The sequence below is a fragment of the Coloeus monedula genome, assembly GCF_965178545.1.
Source record: "Coloeus monedula genome assembly, chromosome: 4".
Lineage (NCBI taxonomy): Eukaryota > Metazoa > Chordata > Aves > Passeriformes > Corvidae > Coloeus > Coloeus monedula.
This window is the reverse complement of record NC_138784.1, coordinates 36557051-36576291: the sequence shown is the minus strand read 5'-3', so window position 1 is coordinate 36576291 and position 19241 is coordinate 36557051. Positions and strand designations below refer to the sequence as shown.

Here is a 19241-nt window from a genome sequence, read left to right as displayed (position 1 = left end):
GAATGTTTGCACATACAGCCTTCCACACACACGTGCCACTACACCTTGCTCTTCTGTATGCAACCTACAAAGGATCACTCAGCAGCATATAGTACTCAAAATTGTAGCATTATGAAAAAAATTCCAAGAAAATTTGTTATAAGCTATGGGTCTAACTCAATATCCTATCAAAGAGCAAGGACCTGTCCATTTGCATTTGTTCTCCATTTAAACAAGCTAATTTTTTGATATGGGTTTCAGTAGGCAGACATCCCATAAAATATTCACATTACTAAAATCTAAAGCATGATTATTTATCACACTGATTGTTAGATTTAATGACAACTAACATTTATACCTTTTCATGAACCTTTTGCCCTGGCTCCATTCCTTCAATATGCTCTGATTCAGCTGACCCTTCCCCAGCTGCCATTTTCCTTTGAATGTGTGCATTTTGTTCACGCAAAGCTACAATCTGCAAAAGAAAGAAAATAAGTGGTTAATGTATATAAAACAACCAGAAAAATACTGAGCAGGTGATTTTTAAAATCTATTAACAATTCAATTCTATGTTGGCCTTTCTAGTATTTGCAAAATTTGGTCATTATATGCAGAGAGGTTTAAAACCCAAACATATTCATGATGTCTAAAGGCAATTAAGGACACAAAGGAATCCATAAATGACACAATAGTCAACACTGGCTTGTCTTCCATCCTAATTTTGTGGTAGGACAGGTGTTTTTTAGCCTGAAAGATGAAACAGCACTTAGCCATTGATTTTTTTGTGAGGATAAGACTTACTCTTTTATATAGAATTCAATGAATGCCAAACTTGTGCTATAAGAAAACAGTACCACGAAGCTATGAATCAAACCCAAGTGATGTAAAACAAAATGCTGGTTTTCTGTCAGCCTCCCACCACCAGTAACAGCAACATACTTTTCACGTGGTTTTTGTTAAGAAAAGCATGTACATTAACATGCTCTACTATTCATTGACCATTTTAGCACATATACAAGCAGGTTTTATTGTATTTAAAATATTGGTTATGTATTGGTAATGCTAGTAAAAATCCCATGCAGCTACTGGAAAATAGCTACTGCTTTCTCTCTGACTTTGTGGCTTACTCTCAGGCAATACACAGGATAGAAAGATTTAGGTCCTAATTTTTTTACATTGTATACTATGATAAGCTGGAAGATCTAGCTAATATGAACAATTTATTTCATTAAATTGCACAGTTAGATATCTCTGTATTGTTCTGCTTTCATGAGCATATACAGTAAATGATTTACCTGATGAATAACATTATGTATTAAACACAGCAGAACACTGGTAGGATGTATAGATGCTGTTTTTAGAAAGCTGGTGTAAGTTTAAAGGCTTCTGTCACCGTATTTTGTCTGCACAGGTCCTGAGTCAGAAACACCCTAAAAGACTGTCCTGTCCTAGAATACAAAAGCACGGGGTAGGAGGGAGAATATAAGGTAGTACTACCTGGCATGCATGTGCTACAGCCAAGATTTTGTGGGATATTTAATTAAATTGAATATCGTTTAATTTAGTTCTAATTGACATAAAGATAAACTTACTTTGATGTGAATAATTTAATTTTAATTTGAAACTTTTTTTCCAATATGTTTATTTTAAATTATATTTAAATCATTAACCATTTGAATCACTCTGACCAACATTTGAGATGTAAGAGACACACCACTTTAAACAGCTCTTCCTTAATATAAATTTTGAAAATTGCTGTAATATGAGATTCTGATGAGCAGGCTAATTCACTGCTCACTAAAAATTCCAAGTTACAGCCCTTGTAGAAGTCATATACTCCCACTGATTTCACTGCCAAGACCAAGACTTGAAGGCAGCATTTCATCCAAGCAATTATAGGAAACTACAAGTACGGGAACTAAAACTGTCTGATGCAATCTGTGTCTTTAGGGGTTGTACAAATACACTGAACTTTAAAACATTTTGCCTAAATAAGAGAATTGCATCTGTCCAAAAAACAGAAGAAGGACTGGTATAACCTCATTAGCATAGTCTTACTTTGTGCACATTAATCAGTAATTTAATATTCGTGGCCTGTTTTCTGAATAGCTTCACTCACTTTTTTTTCTTTATGGTTCAAATATTTCTCAAATCAAAACTAGTGAAATTATGGCTTCCACCAAACAAAATTAGCCATCAATTAGTGCTTAAAGAGACTTTCAGGCAGATTGAGATACTACAACACACATATTATAAAATCCTGACTGATATAGAGCAATTACACTTAATGTAAAAAAAATGTGAAATCATAGGATATGTTAATTGACAGGCAACAATAGATCTGGATTTTCCATATGATAATCTTTTGCTGATGCATTAAAAAGCAGACATCACTATGCCTTCATTTTGAATTATCACCTGTATCTAAAACAAATCCTTAACAGCCCTTTAGCTTAATAAGAATACTCTTTAAACACTAGTGCCAAATGTTGTCATTTCAGCACGTATTCAAAAGAGTTTAAGTTTTCTTAGACTCTAGGGGTTTTTAGGTACCATAGAACCACCACTTTCCAAGCAAGTAAATAAATAAAAAGGAAAAAAAATCAATTGTTCCTTTTAGATGACAGGCAAATAAAAGAATGGAATATTGTGTATCATTATTTGGAGGCATTTTCTTGATTTTTTAATGTTTGGGAACAATCACTTTGCCAAAAATCCATCATTGTTAAACATTACAGTTTCAATGATTTTATTACTGTAATGAATGCAGAGCAAATATATACAGGATCAGCAAACAGTTTGAAGTCTGGCACAATGTAAAAGTTTCAGCTCTCAGATAGTCATCAGATAACAGATCTAAACTGTGAAGAACCACACAGCTAAATTGTTTTCATTCTTTTTCTACTCTTGATTCAATGAATATATTAAAGCAGAATTAGTGCTCCTAAGGAAGAATGGAAATTCTCCAGTGTCTTACAAATAAACATAAATTTTTGCTTTTCATTTTGTTGAAGCAAAAGTTTTTAATAGCTATCATACTCCTTTTTATTACTTACTTATTTCTGATTTAACTTTCAATAATGTGCAAATTATTTGCAAATTTAAGTGTTAATTTAATCACTGAACTATTTGTGTAACTTTTAAAAAAGGTTTCCAAAACATGGAAGAAGGGTTGATGACCTGGGTGAAGACACAGATTACTCTAAATTCTTCCTAGGTAGACTCCAAACCTTCTTAAATTCTAATGATCATTACAAGGGGAGACATCAATAATAGCAGAGATCTAGGTAAGGAAATGATGGTTCAAGGCAGATAAAATTTTGTAATATTATTTTTGTGAAATGCCTCTCTGTTCTATTAATATTTTTATGTTTATTATATCCAGCTTAAAATATCTACTACAAAACATGTCCACAGACAACTTTCTAAGTACCTACATATTATCTAACCTCTAACATTAATTCCTGATGGTTTCCATTCTATGTTCTTTGTTTTGGAAAGTAAAAGGTAATATTCTTGAGGATGGCATCATAGTGGCTGAAAACAAATCAAAATTGTCCCCCCTCCCCCGGGCTCCAAGACAGGTTAATAGAAAATAAATGTGGATAAATATCATCATTCTATTTAGGACTGTTGTACCCAAAGCTGGACAGTTAACCCAAACACTGAAGTTGAAATTATACCTTCTAAAATATGAACAAATATATCACATATATCACATACTTTTGTCTTTATCAGCTTCTGCTTGTGGACCTCAAATTATTATATTCCATTTCTAAAATCACAGACATTATTTTCCTATTTAGCACACTTGACCTGGACCACAGTAATGACTTTCAATGTGATTCTAAACCAGTAAAATTTTGAGTCTCTCCATAGTTGAGTCTAAAGAAAGCCTAAATGTGGCTCTCTGCTTTCTCTGCCAAGCGCATTCAGCAGAACTGATACATTCTTTTTTTTTTTGATTCAGAAAAATGAAGTGATTTTTGTCTGTTTAAGAATAAAATGTAGAGTATTACTCTTCTAGTTGGACCTTTCTAACTTTTGTACCTTAAGTCCATGAAAATACCCTCTAGTCTGAAGAAATATTCCTTCAGCTTCTTCTCTTCTCACCGGCATATTGATCTTCAACATCCTTCTCACTTTTGCCTGTTAGATTTATGACTGACAAGGGACAGCAACATTTTAAAGAATTTCCAATTATTTAGATTATGTCTTCCAGGTGTCAAAAGTACTTAGAAACAAATGGCACAATTTCTAAGGCCTACTCTGTCATAATGATTCTGAACATAACCTTACACAACTTCTGCCTTTCTGTCTCAACTATAAAATAATTTCAACATTCCTAAAGCCCAGCTTTTTGAATTTAAAGTTTTGGTAAATGCCTCCACTATACTACCCACATAAATTCTCTCTAAAATCTTAGCAGAATTTGTGTCTGTTATCTACAGATACTGTTGAATCACATACTTTTTAATGAAGCTAGAATTCAGCAATTCAGGCTCAAAATTTGAGCTGGTCTCCATTTCCATAAATGGCCGAATCTAATAGTCTGAATCCAGGTGTTAAGGGAATATTGATTTCAAATATAAAATGCACCATACAACAGAAGATAAATGCATGAGCCAGTACTGATCTGGAGAATTACCTGATAGAGCCACACCCATCAGCTGTGTCCTTGGAAAAGGACAATGTAATAAGACAATTTTGATAATTAATAAAGATAACGTGAGATTATAAATCAGTAAGCAATAGCATAAATTCCTTCTATTTAACAAGGGAAACAGTCTGATTACTAACCTTAGTAGGACACTAAGATATAAAAACGAAAGAAATAAAAGATTCACATGTAGTTGAAAAACTACAAAACTGTGAAGGATAACTAAAAAGGAAAGGAAAAAACAGGACACAAAACCTGGCAAAATAGGAAATAGGCTTGTTAGACAAAATGAAAATATACTGGAACCCACAAACTATACCTGAAGTGCATTTATTGAGAGCACAAAGTCTCTCATTAGACACAAAATGAATCAGGGAAAGCACTACTCTGCATGTTTACTTTGGGTATATTGCAAATTAATTAATTTAAAATTATTTGAGATGTGTGAGATCAGAATCCATTTCTAAATATAAAAAATCCTAAATGACCAGGTACCTCTGCTGTTGAAACTTGAGTGGCCATTTTTTATCTCATTACAGTTTCAGTCTTCAGGCAATTAACTGTACTAGGAATACTTAATATACTTCTCTATATAGTGACAGGACAAAGCAGGATGCCCTTAAACTGAAGGAGGGCAGGCTTAGCTTAGGTCTTAGGAAGAAATTCTTTACTCCTTATAAGGTTCCAGTGCCTCATCACTTTATGAACAGGTTGCCCAGAGAGATTGTGGACTCTCCATCCCTGGAGGCATTCAAGGGCAGGTTGGATGAGCCTCTGAGAGACCTTGTGTAGTAGAAGGCATTCCTGCCTGTGGCAGGAGAGTTGGAACTAGATGGTCTTTAAGGTCCCTTCCAACTGAAACCTTTCTATGATTCTGTGATTCTATAAAAGCAATGAAATTATTTTAAGCTTTTGAAAAGCTGTTTTTCATAAACTTATCCTACCTTAAACCACTGAATTTGTTTACATCATCTTCCAACACTGAAATAAATCTCAGTATGGTTCAGTATCATAGTCAAATGAACTGCACAGGACTGATGGCTGGCTATATACATAGCATTTGAGAGAGAAAACACAAGATGCTCTTCAGGCTATCATAAATAGCACATTCTGATTTCATGAACAAAACTCATAGATCCATACAAAGTCTTTTGAAATAATAAAAATGAATCTCCATAAAAATGACTTTAGTTTTGAAATGCTTTAGTTTTTCCATTCAGCAATGGAGGTTCTGAGTTTTACAACCAGGGGCATTTGAAAGGGCAAATACAGACTTTGGGCTTTACTTTCAGAATACCTAGGAATTAAAATATATATGGAACATACAGCATAGTAATCAAGATTAGCCATAGTTCAAGGGAAAAAATAATAAAGGAAATAAAGGAAAAAGTCTTTTCTGACTGAAAAAAAAAACTTTGGTAGGCAGGCAATGAAACCATCAGTCCTAACACTGCACTTTGGGGGAAGAAAAAACCATTTTTAAATTTTTTTTTTAAATTAGCACTTTGTCTTCTCTCCCATTCAGTGATGTAAACCAAAAAAGAATCAGTCAAATTTTCAAGTGAGGCTTTTTTATTACAAATTTCACTTGTAACCTAAATGTTTGTGTCTGACTGACAACCTCAGCTAGGTTTATTTTCTATTAGCTTGGAACTTTGGTGTATTTTATTGCTATTTAGTGGTGACCTTTCTAGAAACTTTACACAATTGAGTCCTTTAAAACCTGTCCTGACATGTCAAGAAAAATACTACTTTATTCAAATAAAAAACTGCAGAAATTATGGGTAATATATATTTTCAACATATTTACATAATGAATTCCCCCTTTTTGAGATTGCTGACCTTTAATTAATGTTGCTGTTTAGCTTTCATTGTTACATAGAAATACTAATTAAAGTGAAGTCATCCTCATGAGGGAGCCTTGGAGATCAGACATTAGCAGAAAATCAGAGAATAATGAAAACAAATCTTGTATGTTTGTGAGTAGCTAGTATGCCGGGCTCCAGCCCTCAGTTACACATCTTTTACAGTTTAAGTAAGTCTTTACCTCCTATGCTTCAAATTCTCTCAAAGAAAGTTAACACCTCTTGCTTCTGCAGCTTCTTTCTTGATTATTCTATTTTTACGATCTTGGTGTTGGCACTGCTCTCTGCAATCCTGCTTGTATGGTGGACAGCACATCCAGACTCTGCTTTCATGTTGTGGAAGCACACATAATGAATGACAACATGCAAAAAACGACTGAAAATGCTCTGAACCTGTGGCAGATTCCTAATTTTAAATGGAAAACATGAAAATACTAACCCCATGGTCCTTTACTGTTGACAGCCTGTGCTTGTGATAACTATTGACAAGGTCCTAGCTATCAGTGCTTTACTGACATGCCTGTGGAGGTCACTGGTGTTGGTGACAAGGGCACTGTGGTCCGGGGGCACCGCAGAGCTGTGGCACTCAGCTGGCTGCAGCAGGGGACTGACCCACCACAGAGCCTCCTGCACCTGTCTGCACCATCACTGAGCCCTGACTCCATCTGAACTCTAAATGTCTGGGGCAGCAGTCATTGTTGTACTTTAAAAGTAATAACACACTTTAGGCTGGTAATAATGCAGTAGGGTTTATTAGTCTTTGCTTCATTGTAAATTGTGGACCAAATTTTTACTGTGTAAATACCTGTCTTGTGCTACTACATGTACTCTAGAGCATGCACCATTTGTTTCTATAGCAGCACTTAGAAAACAGAAGAATTGAAAGCAATGGTGCAGGTGCTATTATGAAAAATCTGTCAAGATTTTTCAGAGATTACCAGGTGCATTTCAGTACATTTTCTGCAGAAGCCCTTATCTAAGTAAACAAAAATGTACTACTTTTAATTTGTCACAAAATTTGTATGAAATACAACACAGGGAGAGAACTGTCTTTTTCAGAGACTAGCACAATAGGAAAATAATAACAAACATCAATTACATGGTTGCATTATAGTGTGTATTTGACACCTGCTGACTAATTTCTCTTGCTTTTTTTTTTTGCTTACCAAGCTCAACAAAACAGTAGTGAAACTACTGTTCTTTCATTATTACCCTAACAAAGACCAGTATTCAAAATCTCCAGAGTTCATTGGTAGGGTCTGATTTCCAGCTTGTCAGAGCTGAGGATGGATTTGGCAGAAACATTATAATGTTCATTCTTTTCAACAATATATGTTATTGAACATGTATACATAGTGTGCATGTGTATATTTAATATATATGATAATATATACACAGATATTTGTGCCTCTAGGGCTTTATGTAGTTGCTCTTAGTACATAAAGCATTTACTTGAAATGTACCCCTGTTTAACAAATATAATTCAGTTTGAAAAATCCTGCTCAGTTTGAAAAAGAGTGCTTAGCTATTTGCACTGCAAATCTATTTTCCTCTTTTGGTTATATCAATATATGTCCCTATGAGTAAAAACAGTCTTCCCCAAATGAAATTTTGTATTCTTTGTCTGCATATTGTCACCTAGAGATTTGAGATTGCTTAGATTTATTTTGACTGGATACGTCTGTTATGAAAACCACTATTCTGCATGTATATTCAGTTTTATCACATTTTCCTATACAGTGTATCTGTATTAAAATCACTATCTCTGCTCCTGACTGTAGAAAACATGAAAATATACAACAGATAGATAGGATATGAGAAATATTCAGAAAGGAAATGAACCTTATCCTAGAAATACAATTAAATACTATCAAAGCCATGATCTGCATGTACAAGTGGAAAAAATCTCAAATTTCATTCCCACTCGGTTGAAATTGAAGCTCAGTAGAGTGAATTACAGTCTATATTTCAAGTATTAAGCCAAAGGTACCCATTTAATTTTAGTCAAGATCTCAATACTTTTCAATGACATTCTTACTGGTAGTAATTTTTTCCCCAGGTTTCTCCAGTGAAGATCGAGGATATGAGCTCCACTGATACAAATTTTATCAATTTTTTAATTACAAAGGACATTCCTTGTACATGGAACTTCTAAAATAATGCCTTTATCCTAGGATTATTGTAGAATGGAATCTAATATGACTTTTTTTTCTAATATAGTGGAATTATACATATGGTTTCTTTTTTTTCTCCTTCTATTTGTATGTAACCACATATTCTACATCATTAAAGGGGTTCAAACCACACTCTCCAGGTGACAAGTTAAGCATGCAGGCTCATTTTCCATAGATTGAACCAAGTCAAGTCCTCTACAGCTCCTTTTATAATAATTTCACCTATACACTGATGGTGTCCATTAGTATCAATGAAGATTATTTATTATTTACTGATGTTGACATTTCCTAACCCAACCCACAATATCTTTCACATTTTTGAATTCTAAGTAAAATTATTCCTATATTTATTTCTATTACAGGCATATATGATGAGTAGTTGTTTGCACTAAATTAAAAGAAAAAATATGCAAAGCATCTTGGTATTTAACCACATTACGAATTTGCAGAATACTCTTAGAGCTGCATGTGCACTGTAGGGTTGATATGATCCAATCTGAAAACACAAATGACACATTTTCTGGTTCACATGTTAATGGGAATATTGATTAATAAATATAAACATAGTGAAGCTTAAAGTTGATTTTATTGATTGACTCATGTAATAGATTTAAATATTTTATTCAAATTCAGCATGCAAAGTCTATTCATACATTAAAAAATTATTATGGAGAGTAATAAGCATAAAAGATACTATGATCTTGTTATACTATTTAAAATCTGGTTTGAGAGTTAGTAGATGATTTTAACAAATCATTTAATATTTAACATATAAAGAGAAAATTGAATAATCATTCCAAAGAAGAACATTGAGGAAATGTTAAAACAATCTATTATTCCAGCTGATTAAAAAAAAAGGGTAATCATCAAGATGGATCTGCAAAAAGATAATTAATGGTAAAGAGTCATTTTGTCTTGCAATCCTTTATTGCAAGCCTAATTCTTGCCATGAAACTATCATCTGCTTGAACATCTCATTTGACAAATGTCAAATGACAAACTACCCCAAAGTTGACACAAACAGAAAGATAAGCAGCTATCCTCTGGGACCTGAATTCATACTTCCAGTGCAGGATAAAATGGCATCCATCTCAAAGTTTATGATTCCCAAAATAACAGATCAAAGAGAAATGATATATTCTTTCTGATGTCTCATGAAAGGCACTCTGTGAATACTGTGAGCAAATTAAACATTAGGTATAAAAATCTTCATGGATATACTTTATACAAGTCATAGTGAGCTCCCCAATGCATGTCAACTAAGCACACCTTCACCTACATGCTATGTTCTTTACTTTAGCAAGTCAGTGTGTTTAAAGTAAGGCATTTGCTAACGAGACTTTCTGAAATCAAGTCGGGTGAGAGTTGCATTCCATTGATTTGTTAAGCTCCCTAAGCAGATTGCCAAATAGAAGGCATTAAATCCAAACTGGAATTATCCAGGTGTCTAATCTCATGCTGACTATGAACAATCCCTAAACTAACCATATATAAGCAACCTTCCAATTGCATTAATCTCCTGGAGTTTTCAGGTGTGTTGGCAAACAATTGTGAAAAATGCTCAACCACACATCTGGCTCATGTGATCCCTGTGTTTTCTCAGCTTGTATTTCCTTGGCTGTTATGCTATTTCCTCTTTCTCCCTTTTTTCTGCTTTGGGTGCAAATGTGTGGTAAATTAGAAATCCATAAAATCTGTGCTGGAAACACAGAGCTTTCTTATTCTGTAATTCTCTGCAATAAAGGAGATATCAGAAGATCTATTTATCTTCTGTCTCTGAGGCATCTTCTTCAGCTTCACAGAGCTCTGTCATATATTGATATATTTGTTTGCTGCTGTGCAAAAACGTCAGGCACGCTCTGTGATCCCTCTTTACTGATTAATATAAAACACTGTACAGACTCCAAAAATAACTCAAATAACTCAACCTCATGAGATCCAGAAAACTACCCATACATGCTGATTTATTGCAGAGCAGTAGTGTTATTTCATGATGAATACTGTGTCCTACAGTTATTTAGCTGCAGGACCTCATGGGGAACACTGCCACTTCCTTCCTGTCTGCAGACCCAATCTCTCTTCCATTAAGAACCAGGCTTGCAGGTGGGGAGAGGGCGCATGTACCCAGTATTTAACTCCCACACATGGAGTTAAAATACAGTGAGCGTGATAGAATTCATACAACATACCAGGAACTGTGCAGGGTCCCAGAAAAACAATTGTGTGACAGACTGTGCACCTGAATAGATGCCACTACAGCCATCAGCTGTCAAAAATCAAGTTATGCCATTTAGCCAAGTCTATCTATCAATACTTATGAACCCATTAACTCTATTGGATTGCATCCTACATTTTCTGCTGTAGAAACAGCTAACCAGTCATCCCAGCTGAATTAATCTCTATGCTTTTAGGAGCAAGAATATTCAAAGAGTATCGGATGAGCCTGAGTCCTGTGAGACATTTACAGAGCTCCTATGGTAGCAAAGAGAGTAATTGTTGCTCACCACATCTATTGCACAGGTCACTGTGCTACCTGGGCTTTACAGTAACGCTGTCCATTCGACATCTGTATGAGCAGTGGACACCATGAGACAAATTTATACTCTTAAGTGCTATAGAGCAGGACCCAGGTTACAGTATTTTTTTTCTAACAAAATGGCATCCTGGTCCTTTACTGGAGGTCTGTTGGGAGCATTGTAGAGCGGTAATAATCATAGCAAAAATGTGCAATAGAAGCACTTCAATATGGAAGTGAAGACGGAATATATTGCTACTAAATAAATGACTGCATATTTATATTTCTGCAGCAATCTAAATTGCAGTTAAGGTTCATCCACAATTGTTAATGCGTAGGAAAATACAATCTCCCCAAAGGCAAAAGTCTGAAGACTTAGGCCACAGGTATTAAAAAAATGAGAATATAACATTTGAAGGGAAGAATAGTATAAGTGTTTGTAATAGAATCTGTAGCTCTATTTCTTATTTTTACATTACAGTAGTAGCACCTAATTAGTTTTCACAATGAGCAACCTATAAAATAAATGCTTTTAAAACACAGACCCACACAAGTGAAAGAATATACTGGATTAGGTATATACTCATTTTGATGAAGATGCTAATTTTATGGAAAGTTTGTGCTTCAAGGTCTAAAGGAAACTGGGAATTTTTAATCTCCAGTCATCATTTATTCAGTAAAACAAGGCATTAAATCACCCAAGTTTCTAATCATTGGGGACTAAGTTTTCATTAAATCAAATATTTCTGTCAGACATAAAAATGAAGTAGATTTGAAGAGATTTGCAAAAAAACATTTCAAATATTGATCTCACTGCTCTTTTAATGTATATTTAAACAATTGCATCATAGCTGCACAGCAAGTTTTGGGAGAAGAGTAAAGAATGTGAAAGTAGCAAGTCACAGTTTGACATTGCTTTTTGCCTTTTGTCATGCTCCCTTAAGCATTATTTTAGTAAAATTAATTTTTTTTCTTTTAATGCAAATAACAGCTTACAGAAGTTTAAGAGTAATTTGTGCATGTTCTTATTGGTACACAGCAATGTGTCATAGCAAAAAATGGAGAGACTGCAAACAATCTCAGGTTATTTTATGAATAAATTGAGCAGAACAAGACTCTACTCTTATTGATAAACCTGTGACACTGGGATTTACTCTAGTCACAAATCCTTATATAACAAATCCTATAAAAATTTAACAAGTAAATAAAAAGAAGAACTAATTGGCCATGACACAAGGTTCTGAGAAAAAAAATCAAAATTGCAGTGGAGATACTTAGCAGCCAGAATTTTTCATCTCAGTTCAAGAGTCTGAATCCTTCCCTAACAGCAGTAAAACTCTGAAGCAGCTGAATCCATTCATACTTGGGATCTTAGAATAGTTAGAAAATATAACCAGAAATAACAATTGTATTTATGACATAATATTCAAAAGAATATAAAAATACATAGAAAAAATATATACAAGCTAGCAACTATTCAATAACAAACATTTTATTAAAACTATTAATCACACTGGCTTTGTTAAGGAATAAAAAACTTTATTCTTCAGCTACATTTTTCCTTAAGTGCTCCATGAACCCGTGAGCACAGACCATGAATCCTGTCTTACAAACTGGTGTCTTCTAAAGAACACATGGGAAGCATTCAACTTAGACAAAATGACAGTGCAAAATGAGAACACGACATCAGTATTTTAGGATTTATGACAGGTGATTGCATGCTAAATGGAGGGGAAAAAGAACACAGCATTTCAGGATGCCTTTTGAAAACACTCTAAGACATTTAGGCAGCAATACATTTCTGCTCTGCAAAACCATTTCAGTGAAGACCAAAGCTGGTGAACATATTTAATAGACATTTCTGCATTGCACACACTACACTGTGGTAAAACATAAATAGGCTTAAGTCACTACGATTTTTGTACAAAAATACTGTTATCTGCAAAATCATTATCTGCTTTCATGGTAGAAAATATATGTTTTTTAGTAGCCAAAGTATGAAGATTTTTCTCTGTGGTAGAAGATTATGGAAGTTGTACTAAGAAACCACTTTTGCAAATGCAGTAGTAATGTTCACCTCAAATATGTCAATATTTGTCAATAGAAATTATTGTTCTTCAGTTGCTATCTGGAAAATGTGTTGAATTTTAGACCTATTCTGCTCTGTATTTTAGTGAAACATGAAATTAGTGAAAAAAAAGAGATGCAAATGCAAAATCAGTCCTGCTGCCCTGAATATCCACAAAGGATTTTAGTGGGGTTTTTTTCTCCTTTGAGAACTCAGATTAGAATTAATTGAGGACAAAATGAAATAGTTATGGCAACTTAACTGACTATTTCTCGTGCTTAGTTCTTTTTCACTTTGCAAAAAAATTAGGCAATGAAGGATAGAGTGCTGCTGTATTTTCAACCTCTTCAGTTGCCATGCTACACATACTAATTCCAATGTGAAGAGAAATAAATGAATGCTGTAAAGCATGTAGTATAAGAAATAACCATCAAAAAAAAATCATCATTTTGCATCACTGCCACATTTAAAACTTAAGGGCAACAATAACTTTCTGCAGGGGTAACATTTAACTAGATGACTAAGGTTAAAGACAGAATAAAAAGCAATTATGTATAGCATCTAAAAATTACATTTGAAATCAAGATATTTTTAATTATGTGCAACTTTGCAGAAAAGATATATTTTTCTACATGTACATTTAAAATTAAAGTTCAGACCACAAAGAATATCTCTTTAGAGTCAGACCTCTGCAAATCTATAGCTTAAAAAGACATTTAAAAAAATTAACATGTAGGGGAGAGATCAGAAAGCAGTAACTTTCAGTGGCATGATTCTGAGAAAATATGGTGAAAGGAGATACTATAGAGGAAGGGTGTTTCAGATTCTTTGCAAAAAAATGTATGTCTCAAGTCACCAGAAAAAGATATAAGTCATCTGCCTGGCCTTCAGAAAAACAAAGTCCCTGAATTCCACCCAGTTTCATCCAAAGTTTGGATATCTATAATTTCTGAATTCTGGATTGATGAAATTTTGTGTAAATTATATGTTCAACAAATGCACATGCTATTTTTCCCAGCAAACCAGTCTTTTTACAAAACTTCTACTTCAAAAATCACTTTGAACTGTATTTACACAGCAAGCCTAAGGCCAACAAGAAACCCCTGTAAAAAAGATGCCTTAACCTAACTGTAAATGAAGAAGCTAGGCATACAAATATGCAACCATGGGCAAAAATGACATGCCACATTTAGCTAAGATTTCACTTTGAAATACATATATATATTAAATACTATAGAAAATTTCATTAGCAGTTATGATACCACAGTCATGTCTGCAGCATCCCTCATGGTTAGAGTCAAAACTTTCCTCAGCTGTAACAAGTTTTACTACATTTTTTACTGTTTTCTTGACTTGCCCTGAATAGCAGAAGTTTGGCAATTAACATGGTATTTGGAAGTTCTTTGCCGAATAAGTGGATACATTTTCTGCTGTCTCTGGTATGGAACATAAGGAATCAGAAATTGCAAACCACCCTCTCTTTTCAGTGATGAGTGCTTTCATAAATGCTATAAAATTAACATTAGGGCACCGTAATGAATAAACTAACCCACTGTCAGGAAGAAACCCACTGCCTAAACAGGAGAACATAATGAGTTACATGAAACAGTGAGCTATGATGGAAAACTCCTGCAAGATCTCTGAGAGGTCCAGGAGTTAAATTTAGTCTCAAAGTCAAGTAAACCTCTGCAGAAGCAATTGTAACAAAAAGGCTTTAAAAGGAAGCTTGAGTGTTTTAAAATATAATCTATGTGTCAGAGATTATAGGCATTTGGAAACAGCATTGGCAATTGGAACAAATGCTGAGGAAAAGCATACGGTAGTACAGTGATATATATAGTCAAACCAGTTGTTTCTCTAATTTAATATTCTACAGTCCCAATGTTTACCAGGTTCCTAAAGAGTATCTTTGAGGTAATAAATGTAAGTAAAGCTGTATTTTTCATGCCACAGTTTCTACTGTGGAAAGATGAGGAAAGATGGAAAAACCAGTGTATTAACCAGAAAGAAAATAGGGTTTTGGAATGCCACTTATCATATGATTCTTATTAACACAAAAGGATGTTGCAAGGGATCGATAATTGTTTAAAATGAACAGGAGAAAATTTATGTGCAAATTAAATGCAGCCATTAAAAAAATAATGATTCCATTATAGTATTAACTATGTATAAAACACGATTTTAAAAAAAAAAACCTTGGAAAAAACTTTAAAGGTTTTTTTGTTTTTTGGAACTATTTGTTGAAGGCTCTGGGCAACAGGGAAATCTGTTAATGGGAACTGCAATAGTTGCCATTTAACACTGCACATTGCTGCAGAAATGGATTTAAAAGTGTCACTGAAAGGGTCATGGTCTATAATCTATATGTTCTTGAACTGTGAAAGCTGCTAGCACTTGGGTTTCTGGGAATACATGGCATTAATGACTAACCTCAGCGTGTTGTTTGCATGTGTGTAGTTTAGCATACTTTTAACAAAGATTCACATTTGTAATGGTAATAAGAGTATTTCTAAAGCTGTGGAACAAAAGTCGTTATCTTGTCAGTATTTTCAACATTAAAGTTAAATCCCATTAAGATCATGAATCACAAAACTGAAGATAAACCCACATCCCACTTCTCTTGCCAATGAGACTCATCTCAAATTAGTATGTAAAAAGGAAGCTAGTTAGCAGATTGTTGTTCAGCTTTGCAAATATTCATACACTCACTGAAAAACATCACATTTCCCTTGAAGAACACTATTATACCACTGAGCTTTGTTATTGGATGTCCCACTTGCATCTTGCCTAATTGCTAACTGCAAATTATAACCCTCAGCAATAAAATGATTTGAAGAGACCATGGGTTACATCGAAGAAGATGAGAACCAGCATAATTTTAAAAGCACCCAAGGGGTAAGCAAATGTAGCTATGTTTTACAGTAATTTTAATTAAAAACAGGAGGTAAATTTCTCAAAAAAATTGTTAACAGTATCTTCTATTCATCTTACCTACAACAGACATAATGAACAGGACATCTACCAGTTGTGAACTAGTAATGGTCTTGAGTGTAAGCAGAAATGAAAAAAAAAATGCAGGACGAACATGGAATTTTATTACTGTAGACAGTTACCTTGCCCTTGTCTGCACAAAAACTCACTAGCAGCAATTCAGTTTGCTGCTATGTACAATGGCCCCTTCCAACAGTCACTAATCAGCTGCAGCAAAATAAAATATAGTCAAATAACCTTTTCCCCAGGAAAACATATATTTAAAGAATTTTTAATCCACTCTTTAATAAAATATAAGCTTTAATAAAATATAAGCCCATAAGATGAAAACCCTTCCCTGTTATCCTTGTGTAACTACATGTAAACATTAGCTACACAAGCCGAGTTCCTCCAACAGGTCCAAACGTCCATCTGAATTGCTCTGGAGTTTAGAGTCAAGGTGTGTTTCTATTGCCTATCCAATATTAAGTGCTTTTTAAGACTGTGTTAGCACCTAGAGCTGAAATCAGCTCTGCCATTTACAGATGATTTCACTCCCTTTGTTATGTCTGTAATATGCCACAAAGCCTGTTAAATGAGAGTTTAGTTACCATCTAATGGTGGAAAGCTACAGTTGTTCTCTGCAAATTTTTTTTATTTTACTTTTTTATTTTTATTTCCAATAAATTTCTGCAGTTTCTCACTGTTGCTGTGTCAGAGCCACAGCCACAAGCTTTCAGAGAGAGGTAATAACTTAACATATACATTTCTACTGCTTTTTATCTGATACTTGTCATATACCGAAACATAATTTGTTAAATCAGGGAACCAATTTACTGTTATCAGTTTATGTTTAGATGTAGTCCTGAATATAGTACACTCTTAGAATAAGTATGAGAAAATGGATATTAAAGAAAATATTAATTCTCCTGGGAGAACAGACACTGAGACAGGAATACAGAAATTACTGAAAACCATCTATTCAATTCCCCTAGAAACTTAGCCCATTTATTTTCATATATAATACAATAATTTTTTAAAGTGCTTTATTGCCTGTGTATTCACTGTGGAATTTAGCATAAAACTAGACTTAAATACTACAGTGTTCTAATTAATTTTGTCTTACTCAAATAACTAATTATGTGAAAATTATCTGAACTCTTGCTCAAATGCATAACTGTTTGAAAATAATCCACTTGTTCCCTTCCACATCTCTTCCAATTTCACTCTTTTTTCATTATTATTTAAATGAATTTCAGCTTCAAAAGTCCCTCAAAGGAAACTGGAACAATATTCAGATTGTGTTATTGGTTATGTTATGCTTCATTGATTTAGTGTCCTTCTATATGTCTTTAGTGTCACGTAGACACAAACTTGGTATAATATTTCTAACGATTTGGGGCAAGAAAAGGTATGGAAGTCCTATTTCAATTTAATTTCATTGTGCATGCTTTTATTCCTTACTGTAAAAAAAGTTTCACTAAATTTTTAAAATTCCAAATAGCAAGGCAATGCTCTAAAGACCTGATCCTATGCCCAGTGAAGTGAACTTAGATTTAATTGGATCATGAGCACGAGGGACTGCAGGAGTGCGATACATCTCATTGGTTTGAGTGACCAAAAGGACTGCTTGCTATTTAACAAACACTAGTGCGAATAACAGATTACACAGCATAGTGTAACTATATAATTTGAACACAACTTTTCTGGATCCTTCTGAAAGAAGAATCTTATTTTTGAACAGAAGAAGTGCATTTACTTCAGAGAGCAAAGGGATGAATCAAAATAGCACATTAATAGGTTTATATTTTATCATACTTATAAAAAAATGAAGTACTAATATCTCAATTGAAGATCCTGTTTTTAAGAAGTAACTTTAAGAAAGTACCTTTTCCAGTTTAAATTAGTAAAAAAATACTTTAGGAGTATTTTTTACATTCTACTTTACATTGTCACACATTATTCTGAATTATGGGTATTCTACTTTTCAAGAATTATTTGGTAGCATTTGAGATGGTCTGTGGCTTCTTTCAATTGCTGTTTTAAGCCTGAATAAAATGACATCAGAAAATGGCCATAACCCAAAATAGTTTTAATCCAACTTGCTTATCTGGATTATTTTTAATTGTGTTAAAAGCACACGTCAGGTGGATTCAGAACATGATGGGAATAGTAAAGTGACCAGAAGACTTCATTTTTTAAAGTTTGTGGCCTCAAAATCACCTTTCCAGGGTGCAGAATTCCTTTCTATATATGTGTAGTGTACAGCTGTTTGTTCAATACAACAACATGTTTTGCTGTTCACCCGTTCAAACAAAAGGGAACAGTCTGCAAACAGGAAAAAATCTCCTGTCCAAGTTCACAATAGTTACGTGGCACCACAGTACACCATGATACACTGCAGTTATAAGGGAAGAGACAAACCTACATTTCATGGTCATCCATAATCCTTCCTTCATCAATGTTAACATTTATATAATGAGTATATATACGTGTGTGTGTGTTTTACTTATAGTAAAAAGGAAATTCAGGTTATTGAATTGTTTATAGTATCTGACATATTTGTTGGTTCACTCCTTTTGCAAGTCCAATAAGAAATGTGGGAATCTGTCACTAGCTCTTGGATTTTAGCTTGCTCACAAGGGAAGAGAAGAAGGGAATAAAGAACTAAACAGAAGGTTGTATTAATCTTACAACCACCTTAAACAAACCTCACTGAGAAGCTTACTCAGAATGTAATTTTTCTTTGGTTTTGTTTTGTTTTGTTTGTTTGTTTGTTTTATTGGGGTTCTTTTCTGACAGTTTTGAGGAAAGTGACAGGGGACACATGGGACAGAGTATTAGAGAGATTTAACCTCAAAAGGGGAGAAAGTGTTTTATGTTACCTCCTGGTTAGCAGCAGCTAGTTCTTCTTCCAGTGCAGAGACTCTTTCTAAAGAAACCCTCAGTCGTTCCCTTACCTAGAAGAAAAATCAAAATATGTGCAGTAACGTAATTTCTATTAGTCTTT

General features: G+C 34.0%; 1 protein-coding gene across 4 annotated transcripts in view; it reads right to left on the bottom strand.

Annotated features, from left to right (window-relative positions):
• Nucleotides 1-19241, bottom strand: part of PPFIA2 (PTPRF interacting protein alpha 2) — a gene marked incomplete at both ends in the record, with an annotated part of 283268 nt that overhangs the window by 74906 nt on the left and 189121 nt on the right. For 3 of the 4 annotated variants that reach the window (XM_082279657.1, XM_082279658.1, XM_082279659.1), the window contains 2 exons: nucleotides 338-454; nucleotides 19117-19191. In XM_082279657.1, coding sequence (XP_082135783.1) covers nucleotides 338-454; nucleotides 19117-19191 — 192 coding nt within the window. The remainder of the gene's footprint in view (nucleotides 1-337; nucleotides 455-19116; nucleotides 19192-19241) is intronic. The other variant, XM_082279660.1, reaches the window with a different exon arrangement.